The following is a 12,163-nucleotide window of genomic DNA, read 5'->3' as shown; positions in this document are numbered from 1 at the left end:
CAGGGAGCACCACCATGCAGTTCCCCCCAGCGAGCACCACTGGGGAGCACCACCATTCAGTGCCTTAGAGTGAGCACCACAAAGGAGCACCACCAGGGAGTACCACCATGCAGCTCACTGCCACAGACCACAGATCACATGGCCCTGCTGCTGCTGCTCTATGTACCTGTTCTCGCCCCTCGGCAGTATTTCTTAATAGGGTTTTGCCTTTTGGGTAAGACAGACAGACTGTAAGTTGGCAGCCATGATGGGGACATTTACACCACAGCTAGTGGCAATCACCACAAATCAGGGCTTCCTCTCCCCCTTGCCAGCTGTGAACTATTGGCCAACACAGCACAGAGTGGGGCTCACAATAGGCCCTATTTTATGGGGGTGCCTGGGGGATAATGGAGATGTATCTGTGAAATGCTAGTCTGGGGCCTGGGGCCCACTCGTGCGAGGGCTTGGCAGGAGCTGTGGGCGGGATGTGAATGGGGATGGAGCGTGGACCATTCGGTACCCCTACCTCCGTGTGGTAGTTTTGGCGTGTGGATCGCAGAGAGCCATAATTAATTAGAAGGGCTTTTCATTTCCCACCCAGGTCATGTTCCCTTATCTAGAACTGCTTCAAGGTCCAGGGGCATTTCCTTAGCAGGAACTGTGTGGCTTCAATGGTTTTTTTTAGAAGCCGCATTTGACTTTATAAAGAAACCAGAGACACTTCCCCACTTGCCAGCCATGCTCCGCTGCTGAGAGAATGGGAAGCCTTCGTCATCTTCAAAGAGCAAAGGGAAGGCCCGCCCTTTCCAGAGAACCCTGGGCTCTGGGGCAGTGCTGGACCACAGAGCAGCACCTGCCCCTCCCACCCTGGATGCTAAGTGTGCGTGTGCTCCCTGGGCCCTACTGCTGGAGCGGGGGTGGGGGGCACAAAGGGCCTCTTCTGCCTTCACACTCACTTAGTCTGAGCCTCCATTTTGTGCTGACCCATGGAACTTTCTGCTCACTGTGGATGACAGAGTCCCCATGGGCTCTCTGGGGCCCCCTGTTGGTGCTCCCAGATAGGTCTGTGCCTCTCTCCTCCTGGATTCCTGGCCTTTGTTCTGTCAACAGACTGGTACCATCCAGGTTATGCTGTGATCGCCCCACTGCCTGTGCGCACAGGTCTCCGGAGCTCTGAGGGCTGTGAGGGCAGGACCCGGGCCCACCCCACCTCCGTAGCCCGCTGCCTGTCCCCACACAGTGGTCACTGCTCCCATCAGCCAGCTCTCCTTTATCTACACCCAGATTTTTCCCAGAGACACTTTTCTATCATCCCTTGTAGAACAGAATTCTTTCCCTTTTGTGCCCCAGAAGCCCCCCTCCAATGGCCATGCATCCCCCCAATGAGAACTCCAGCCACATCTCTGAGTAGCTCTCTGATTGCAGAGAGAATAATTCTCTCCTCACAGGTAGAACAGGAATAGAGCCAAAGTCACAGGGGGTTCATAAATTAATACAGAGAAAAAAATGCTCTAGGGTAGTTTCTCACATACAGTAAGTGCTTAAGAAACGTTTGCTTCTCTCATATCTGCCCCTCAGCCCAGCTAACCTCTGCAGGCAGGACCCTCTACCTCCCATGTTTCCTCGGTGTTTGACGTGTATCGGGAACTCAGTGAGTATCACTTCTGTTCCCCTTCCTCAGGGGCGATTCTTCGGAAACGGGACCTGCGTTATGCTTCTCGTTTCTGGCTCTCAGCCTGGAGTCTAATCTGGGGCCTGTGGTCAACACTCAGTATAGATGTCCACACACTAAATGGCCATGCCATGGCTCTGAAGCAAGGGCAAAGTCTAGCATGGAAGTCCTTTGCAAGAAGTGCGCCATGAAAACTTATGCTTCATGGCCAGAAGTCATGGACAGGAGGAGATCAGGGTCCTTTCTACCCTTCAAGGCTCAGGCAGGCAAATGACAGAGTCAGGGTCCAGACGCAGGTCTTTGTAACTGATGGAATCATTACGTTATGTGGTTGGGTCTGAATAAGACATGATTCTTGTGTGACCTTGGGCAAGTGACTGAACCTCTCTGAACCTCCCTTTTCGTATGTAATAGCGGTTGTGAAGATTAGAAGAGATAATGCTTATCAGTGATTCATCCAGCCAGGCACACAGAAAGAGCCCAAGGAATACAGACTGGATTAGTAACACCAGAAGCCCTGGGCATGGTCAATGCTCAGTCACCATCCTTTGAAAGAGAGCATCGCTTTGAATTTTTAGTTCTTTGGCCAGTAGTTTCTGGACAGAACTCTGAGTCCCCAGCCTGACCCCACAAAATATATATTGGAAAAAATGAGCAGTCTGTACCATCAGATGAAAAGAAACAGAACAGATGGAATGCACCGGGATGATGACCTTGGGTCCTTTCCTTTGCTGTGTCCTGCCATGATGTTGTAACGTTCTGGTCCGATTCCCATGGTATTTCTGATCAAATGACTTATTTCTTAAGCTTCTTTTTACCCAGCTCTTCCCTGAGCTGGATGAAGATGGGAAATGACATTTTTCGGTCTTCTGTGGGGTGAGGAGATGGGAGGAGGGAGGAGGGGAGAGACAGGCAGGGAGGCTTGGAAGACTAAAGAGTTATGTTTCAAAACCCCTGAAACACACAGGGCCGGCACTGGGTTTCCCGCGGGGCCATGGTGCTAAGCAGGCATTCACTTCTCCCCTGTCCCTGTGAGTTAGTTACAGCCTATATGGAACATTCTTCTCTAAATAGAAACCCAGGGAGGATATTTCATCCTACAACCCTGATGTTTTTCCTAAAATAAATCAGGACGTTAAAATAAAATTAAAAGCGTGACCCTAACCCCGAGTGAATTCCGACCAAGGACCAATCACAGGATGCTCAAGGTAGACATTGGCAGGGAAGATTCCATTCGGCCTGCGAATCATTAACTCCAAATAAATCTTCCCTGAAGCCAAGGGATGCCTCGGGGATTAGTAGGCTCCTGATCAAGGGCCAGGAGCCAGATTCCATCACCGAGCCCCATCCCAGCCCCCTTGAGTGGGATATGGGCTCTGGAACAAGAGGCCAAACCACTGACTGGTCTGGTCTGCTAGCTTATTAGTTAGTTTTACTATTTTTTTTTCGATTTGTTAGTCAATTGCTTATTAGTTAATTGAATTAGGGGAAAACTGGTCAAAGTGTCTGGACACTGTCACAGCCAATCACTCATGGGATAGAGAAGAGCTGCCAGCACCCTGGAAATGGAGAAGAGGGACGTGTAGGGTCACTGGCTCTGGCCTTGCAACCTCATTCTAGTTGTGTGGTTTACATCAAGTAGCTTCAACATAGAGGAAGGGTTGGCTTCCCCGCAGGGCATCATGGGTATTATGTCCCATTCCCCGTAGAAGCCCCAGCACGTGCAGGGCCACAGCACAGGTGCAGACGTACAGCAGACATGTGAGTAATATCAGTTTTCCTCTCCCTTCCCCCTTGGGGGCAAGGCGTTGCGTTGGGTGAGGAGTAGAGATCCAAGTTATGGATCTCTAACCAGACCTTCCAAACCAGACCTTCCATGAGTCCCATTTCCAGGGCAAGTGGCCTGGCCGGGCCAGCATCTGTCCTATATGGACTCTGGAATGAAGGAGGAAGCCATACGATTGGAGGTCATGGACCTCATCTCAGCCTCTCCACTGGACACCTACCCAGAGGGGGGTTTCAGTCTTTTTGGACCCGGGACATCTTTCCGGATTTGCTTCCAGGCTATAGGGTGAATGTGTTCAGTCTCCAGGCAGTCCCCACTGTTCCTCAAGCAGACCCACACCTAGAAACACCTGGAAGGTAGGAGCTGGTAGGCCCAGAGTGAGTCTCAATCACTGTTTTACCAACAGAGAAATGGAGGAAAGGGAAGGTCTTCCTAAAGACAAACCTGCAGTGGACGGCAGAGCTGGGAAGACACTCAGATCACCTCATTTGATGATAGATATTCTCCGTCACACCCCCCAGACCATTCATTCATTCATTCATTCGGCGATTTCAAATTGAGCTCCTCAATCAGCACACATGCATGCAGTGCCCACACTGGGGCAACACTGCCTTGACCCTGAAATCCTAACTCCATGTACATTGTCAAGTACACACCAGTGCCTCCCCCCTCTTCATCCCCAAGACTCTCATGTGTTCCATTGTTCCAACTAACTGACAAGTTTCGAAAAACAAAGGAACTCGGCAGAGTGCACATCTGTTGGTCTCCCCTGCCCAGTAACGGCACCTTAACCATACTTTGAGGACCCTCCTCTCCCCCACCGTGCATACGGTCTTTCAAGGACAGTCACTCAGGCACCTTCCCTCTGGCAGTGGGAGGGCCGGGAGCCCAGGCTGGGCCAAACTCTCTCCCTTGAATTTAAAGCTTGACTCTAACAACCAAAATCTGATGATGGAGAGACTGTCCCTTCATCCCTCTATATACACCCAGGTCGCTGAGACCCGGTGAGTCATCTTTCCCTTGAATCTGTCAGCAACAGCAACTTCCTCTCCTGCATAAGTTAAATAGAATCAATTTCCGTTGCTCTCCCACAGCGAATCCCGGCTGGTCCACCTCCCAGCCCAAGGACATCATCCTCATGCACGGCTGGTAGACAGTCAACTGAAGACGCCCATGTAGCCGTGGGAGACAGGTTACTCACCAGGTTTCTGGTACCATCCAAAGGGATAGGTGTGGACCTCAGTGTCAGGGGAGCCGCAGCCCAAAATGCGCCAGGCTCCTCCATTTTCCTCACTGCACGTCTGACGTCCCAGGCTGTTCAGAATCAAGCACGTCACCTCTCCGCCTGGAGCAAAACAGTAACCAGGACCAGGAAGCCGGTGAGGAGGGAAGATGGCTCACTGAATGAGCGAAATGCTGCAAACTCACTCTCCAGCAGGCATTGGGGGTGCTCTACTGGGTTCCAGCCAGGGCCTCAGCTACCACTGAAACCTTGGTACTGCTTTGAACTTGTCTAAGAGCGCGGGGATGGAGGGGGCGGGCCCTGAAGGGGCAGCCACCCTGTGCGCAGGACTGTGCTAGGGCTCTGTTTGCATCACATCGCTCAATCCTCACAGCACCCCATGAAGGGGAAGAACATGGTTAAACTCTATTTGCACAAGTTGCTCTGGGATTAGGTCGTTTTGCCTGGACCACATCACTAGCAAGCGACTGAATCCAGCTTTAAATTTAGGTCATATGGATGGATCCAGAGTCTATCCCACCAAGCTGCCTGAGCTGAGTCTGGAGAGACGAGGTGGGAGCCCGGAAGGGGGCTATTTCAGCAGCAGGTGTCAGGGTGCCCAGGCAGTGGGCCAGGAGCCACACCTGGCTATTCCATTTATAAGCCACCGCCCCTCCCCGAGCCCCACTTCCCATCTGTGAACAAGGATCGCACCTCCTCACCCACCGCGTGAACGTGTTCTCCAGGCCGAGACGCGCTGTGCCCAGGAAGGCGGAGCTGGTATCACTCTTACCTTTCAGCTGGGACACGTTGAGGAAGCCAAAGCCAGCGCAGCACGGGTCCGCGTCACACAGCCGTTCACACTCGAAGAAGCTGGCGTGGGAAGAGAAAGAGCGGGCCCGGGGAATTTTGTGAGTGGCCCTGGACCCACGGAATTACAGTCATTCTTACCTCCAGGGGTTTCTTTCCTCACGACTCCCTGACGTGGGGGTGCTACAGCCAGGACGCGTGAGTGGATTTCTAGCTTTGCTGTTCCTTCAGAAAACAAAATTCTACTCTTTTCTCAGGAACGTAGTCTTGGCATCTTTCATTCATTGACTCATTCCTTCATCAAGCATTTACTACGTGCCAGTCTCTAAGCCAAGTTCACCCCACATCCTGAATGTGCCTCTACAGTCCTTTCAGATAGGGAGAGAATCCAGATTTGGGCTCTGGGAAAAGGAAGAGGTTGTAGAGAAGGCGTCTTCAGAAGGGGGAGACTCCACAGGCTTCCAGTCAGAGTGAGCCAACCAGGTGTCCATCGGAAAAGACCTGCACATTTCCCCTGCCCCAGCTTCCCCTCCTGTCTGCTCCGTGACATAGGCTGATCACGCTCCGGTTTGCTGAGTCGGCATATCCAGGCCCCATCTCAGGACCTACGTTGCTGAATAACTTGGTGTGGCTGCTAGACCCCACCGTCAGCTTCCAGGACCAGTCCTAGAGAAACGAGGTGGCCCCAAGCCCCTGCCCCTGGGCTCAGCTCTGATGCCCCTCCCCCCTGACTGCATGGCCCGGTTCTGATCGCTCAAACCCTCAGCTCCTTTCCAGTGTGGGCAAACCACCTCATTCTTGCCATTTTCCTTCTTTATCCTAGGAGTCCCTGAACTCACCTCACATCTTGGTGCACAAACCATCCATGTCTTGGACACTTTCTCCAGGGCTGACTGCATCTCCGCCCTGATGCCTGTTGACCACTTGCTCCATGGCTCCCTCTCCCAGAGTCCTGCCCACCTGCCGGCCCACCACTTCATTTTCCTCTCTTGGAAACCCAGTAGGCAAAGCTGCGTGGGCTTTCCCACTGAACCCCCTTCTCTGAGTCCCAGCACTAGGGTCCCGCTTATCCCTGGTCCCAACTCTCTTCCTCCAGTTCTGCCCCAGCATCACGGCAGCAGCCTGACAAACCTCAAGACAGCCTACCCTGTATCGCCTTTTAAAGTCCATTTTCAAAAGCAGATCTTTTTTTTAATGGTCATTTGAGTGCGGGAGGGAGGGGCAGAGAGAGGGGGACAAAGAATCTGATGTAGGCCCTGTGCTGATAGCAGAGAGCTGGAGGAGGGGCTTGAACTCCCAAACTGTGAGATCGTGACCTGAGCTGAAGTCGGACGCTTAACCGACTGAACCTCCCAGGCACCCCTTCAAAAGCGGATCTCAACCACCAGCAAATCACACCATTTCATAAATCAACACTTCATAGACCAACAGTTCCCAGATCGATGACTCTCAAATTCTAACGGAGAAAAGAATCACCAGGAGGAGAATTTTACTTAAAAATCAGATTCTTGAGCCCCATCCCAGGAAATGCTGATTCCGTAGGTCCAGGGAAGGACCCGGGAATGTGGTTTGCAAAAAAGTCCTCTTGCTGATTCTGCTGGATGGGATCCACCAACTAGGCTGAGAGAAACATCACCTTCAAGGAAAACAACGAAATAACAGCTAACTAACTCAATACATAATAATATACTTTTTAAAATAATATATCAAACAAAATAAAAGTCCTTATATGCTTGCGATCTTGTTAAAAGTTCTACTTTCGCTCCAGATTCTGCACACAGCCCAGTGAGACTGCTGATCAAGTTTATTACGACACTCGATAATGTTTGTTAATTGACAGGATGTGGGTCAGTGTTTCCCTTCTGTGCCAGCTGCCTGGACGTGCAGGGCTAACTTGTGCGTTTAGTATCAGTAACTTAGCCACGGTTTTTCGATGTGGTCGCCTCCTCATTACCTTTCCGTCCTTGACGTTGGGTTTCATGGTTTCTTATGCATGTGTCTTTGGTTGATATTAAGTCACCTTCTTTAGGGAAGTAGAAAAGTGTTAATAATGAACGTTTGAGAGGACAGAAGTAGCTTACCCGTTGGAAATGGATTTTTCAGACATGGGCACTTTGTTTCTAATGGAAATCCCCGTCAGTTTTTGGAATGGCAGGCGAGTATAAAAGTTCTTCACTTTATCTTTCAGAGTAACTACACAGGGGAAGAAAGAAAGTGTGTATTATTTAGGGAGAGATTTGTTGTATCTATGAACCATAAGGATGACAACCTACACACTAGATCGAGAGCTCCCAATTTAAGATGGTGTATTAAACTCACATGCTTACTCTCTGCTCTTATCACAAATCTCACTATGATGATAGGAAGGGGATTCTTGTAAAGGCTCACACACACAAGAATAAAGAGAATAGGATGGGGCACCTGGGCGGCTCAGTCAGTTAAGCGTCTGACTTGGGCTCAGGTCATGATCTCGTGGTTTGTGAGGTTAAGCCCCATGTCGGGCTCTGTGCTGACAGCTCGGAGCCTGGAGCCTACTCTGGACTCTGTGTCTCCCTCTTTCTCTGCCCCCCATCCCCGCTTGCTCTCTGTCTCTCTCAAAAATAAACATTACCCAAAAAACTTTTAAAAAATAGGAGAAAAGATAGAGCAACAAAATTCTGGAAGCTAGAGAGCGCACAGAGAAATACGTAGTTGACTTCATTGAGCTGAGTGAGCTGAATCCTCAATTTTTCTGTGGGAAGTAAAAGCAACCCTATACACCTTCTGGAATCCCCAAAAGGTTAAGTATTGACATCACTGGGATGAAGGGGGACTAAACCAGGATAGGCTGGAAATTTCTAGAAGAAGCAGTTAGGACTCCAGATGCCATCCCCCCTTCTGCACAGGAGACAAGTGTCCTCTCCCCCCCCCACAGAAGATGATGGAAGTTTTCTTCTCTGGAAAGAACAAAAAAGAATCTCTTGGATGCACCAGGTGGAGTTCCTGGTGAGAATCCCACACTGAAACTAAGGGATTCTTTCAAATCCATCCACATGGTGAAGCTTGAGACTCTCATCTTCCAACCTTATTTGGCACCCAACCCAATAGCAGCCAGGCTCATGGCCCCAGGCCAAGAATTACAAGATTCCTCCATGGGAAGGACCTAAAAATAAAGACCTGAGGGACTCCCCCAAAAGGTGGCCCAACTAGATTATCCTCCAGGGAAACCCAAAGTCAGCAAGCTCTCACTGCATACTTTGAGCTTCCTAATCAGCCTCTGGGCCCCCCTCTTACATTTGAGTATAAAACCAAGGGTCACCACACACCCGAGAAAGAACACCAGCACACACAGAACAGTAAACAAAACATGATAATATTCCAGAAGAAATGGAGACTGTGCAGGGGGGAAAACACACCCCCTCCCAAAGCATCATGAATGTCCTCAGAGAGAAAAATCAACTTCCATCTTGTTAGAGCCACTGTTGGGATTTTCTGGAATGTATAGACAAATGGAATTTGAACTAACAGGGGCATTAAGGGTGGGTTTCTCTAAGGAGCATGACTGCAGAACAGGATTATTCTCTATAGTCAACTTGATGCATTTCTAAATGGTGTCCATTGTTACAAGGAGCGTGAATAACTTTCATTTTAAAAAGAAGAATAAGTTAATGGGATATTTTTTTCAAACCATGGGGCTAGCAGCCCACTGGAAATGCAGTATGTGCAGATCCCACCAGGCACTCACCCTTCCTCCGGTACAGGGTCTTTGGCTGGTGGGGCAGGATCAGTCTGCAGCCCTTGGGACTGGACTCCATGACGTCGTCACACACCTGGGCCTCTGGGTAGAGGGTGCAGGTGAAGTGCAAGGGCGCACTGTCTGTGATCTCCGCCAGCTGACAGAAAGAAGGCTCTTGGACACAGCCTGCAGGCAGGAGAGCAGTGGGTGTGAGTCCTGGGGAGGCCTGTGGGAAAGTAACCTCTACAGGATCTACTGAAAAGAAATGCCTGGGAGAGGTTCTTCCTAGGAGGACAGAGACCCAGGACAGTTGAGAATATCCAGCCTGGAAGGCCCAAGAAAAATACTAGAGTTCTTCCAGCTGGGGAGAGGATTGGGCCCCAAGCATGGAGTCCATGTGGCTCTGAATAAAAGAAGAATCTAAGAAGGTGAAGAGTGAGCTATAAACTCAGAAATACAGGAGAAGAGAGAGCAAAATTCCATTGGATCTTAACCCAGGACTGTCTCCAAGGCAGTTGGGATCTTCAGACCAGAGGCCACAGGACTATAAAACCTTTGTGAACTCTGTGAACCCTCTTTCCTGTTCCACTCCCATGTCAGACTCCCTCACTGGTCTATGTGAGCTCTCTCACAGGGGTGGGTCATAGTTTAGTCATCGTTTTTTGTTTTCTCATCTCCAAGGTCAAACGCAAGGCTTAGAACATAGCACATGCTAAACATAGCACATGTCTGCTGGGTAAAGGATGGATGGATCGGTGGATGGGTGGATAGATGGGTAAGTGGATGATGGGTGGATGGGTAAATGACAGGTGGGTGGATGGATGGATGGATGAATGACTAGATGGATGGGTGGATGGGTGGATGATGGGTAGATGGGTAAATGACAGGTGGATGGATGGATGGATGGATGGATGATGGGTCCTGGGAGTAGAGTAGAGATCATCTGTGCTATAAGCTTCTTCAATAGATGGGTTATGTCCTGCCTTTCTTTTGTATCACCCAACGGTACTAACACTGAAGTGATTCCTGAGTTGTGCCATTGACTTTCATCATAACTATTTCCCATGAGCTATTTAACTAGGTCTGTGTTGCCTGACCAGAGGGTCCAGAAGAGGAAGGATGGAGTCTAAGGATACGTACGAGACAGGCACCACAGGTTTGCCTGCTGCGATGAAAACAGGTGTTTGGAAAGCCAGTGCTGCTGGTTGGGCAGGGATAGGCTTCCATTGACAATGACCTGGCTAAGGTCCACAGGGAAGAAACGTTCTGTTGTCAAATCTGAAAAGGAAGGAGAGAGTCAACTTCCTTTCTTTTATCTCCACAATGAGTCTCTCCCTTTCTCCCCGTCCCTTCCTCTGTCCCTCTGTCCCTCTGTCCCTCTGTCTCTGTCTCTGTCTCTCTCTGTCTCTGTCTCTCTGTCTCTCTGTCTGTCTGTCTGTCTCTCTCTCTCTCTCTCTCTCTCACACACACACACACACACACACACACACACACACACACACTTGTTTTAGTCTGTGTGAAGCCAGAACAGGTCTGGAGGCAATAGGGCTGGGAATCTAGCCAAGCAGCAAGGGATAAGAAGCTTCCAGAAAGTCCTAAAAATTAAACAGTTGCAAAATCTTAGACTTCCCACTTTGGAAGAAACCTTGGGAGCCATCTGGTTCAACTTTTCACCCAAGGCAGGACTTTTCCCCACAGTATTTCTGGCCGATGTCCCTGCAGCCCTGCGTGACATGTCCGAGCTGACCACAGCGGCCCACTCCACCATTAGGGACTTGCCATTAGGGACAGTCCAATTTGTCTGTCACTTTGGACCACTGCTGCTCCTGTCTTTTGAAGCCACACAGAAGTCCTATCTCTGTCCCAAATGGCAGCCTACATCTGTGAGGACAGGTTTCAGCTCTGCTCAGCCCTCCCTGGAAAGCTCAGCATTGCTATTACCCCTTAGTCTTTCCTTGTATCCTCAAAGGCCAGAATCGCTGGCCTCAGGCTCCTTCTGGGAACCCTAGTGCCCTCGGGGCAAAGTGCAGCTTTCTGCTTGGTCCAGGCTCCACCTGTATTTTAGGCTTTATCTCCAGTTGCCTTGACTCCTACAGAAACACTGTCACATTCTTGCGGCCCCAGGACTATTGACCCTGCTCACCCCTCTTCCTCACCTACCTCGCCCTCCTGTGCTTCACGAACCAATGCTGTTCCCTCCTGCCCTGATGTCCTGTGCCCTCTAAAGAGGCTCCCCAGTGCTGAGGGGCCCAAGGTTCCCTTCACCAGCTCTGACTTTGCAGAGGCGCTTGCCCAGGGGCACGATGTGGTTCATGGAGGTGAGTTGGGCCCATTTACAATGTCCCTTAGCTCAGGTCTCTGACTTTCCATGCCATATGGGCCCCCATTTGCCTTGGACTCGAGCATCCTCCCAGAGGCCCACTTTCCACGCTCCACAGAGCAGGCTCATGAAGACCGAACATTTTCACCAACAAAAAGCACCAAAGGAGGTAACTTTACTCACATCTGCCAAGGCCAGAAGGTCAGCCACGGCAGAGACACCAGAGACCTTGTTGCTTCCCCCGTGCCTCCCCAGCCTTCTGGGTTTTTTAACTTCATATTGTTGCACAACAGACCAAAAAAGAAAAAAGCTCTCTTAACAAAATGGGGTGCTGGGTGGCTCAGTCAGTTGAGCATCTGACTTCAGCTCAGGTCATGATCTCACAGTACATGAGTTCAAGCCCTGCATCGGGCTGTGCTGACAGTTCAGACTGTGGAGCCTGCTTTGGATTCTGCATCTCCTCTTTTCTCTGCCCCTGCCCCACTCATGCTCTCTCTCTTTCTCTCTGTCTCTCTCAAAACTGAATGAACATTTTAAAAAACCTCTCTTGTTGTACAATGGACAGTTTGCACGCCTATCTCCCTGCTGCAGCCTCCTCGCACAAGTTAGGAAAGCACGGGTCACTGTGAAGACAGCAGAGCAAGGAAAAAAAAAAA

At 50.3% G+C, this 12,163-nt stretch overlaps 1 protein-coding gene across 1 annotated transcript in view; it reads right to left on the bottom strand.

Annotated features, from left to right (window-relative positions):
- Positions 1–12,163, bottom strand: part of TG (thyroglobulin) — a 233,195-nt gene that overhangs the window by 141,570 nt on the left and 79,462 nt on the right. The window contains exons 29-33 of the mRNA XM_029923329.1: positions 10,328–10,465; positions 9,197–9,373; positions 7,554–7,665; positions 5,456–5,535; positions 4,642–4,785 (exon numbers count right to left, since the gene is read on the bottom strand). Coding sequence (XP_029779189.1) covers positions 4,642–4,785; positions 5,456–5,535; positions 7,554–7,665; positions 9,197–9,373; positions 10,328–10,465 — 651 coding nt within the window. The remainder of the gene's footprint in view (positions 1–4,641; positions 4,786–5,455; positions 5,536–7,553; positions 7,666–9,196; positions 9,374–10,327; positions 10,466–12,163) is intronic.

The sequence above is a fragment of the Suricata suricatta genome, chromosome 15, assembly GCF_006229205.1.
Source record: "Suricata suricatta isolate VVHF042 chromosome 15, meerkat_22Aug2017_6uvM2_HiC, whole genome shotgun sequence".
In the NCBI taxonomy this organism is placed as follows: Eukaryota; Metazoa; Chordata; class Mammalia; order Carnivora; family Herpestidae; genus Suricata; species Suricata suricatta.
Note: the sequence above shows the minus strand (reverse complement) of the source record. Positions and strands in the feature narration are given on the sequence as shown.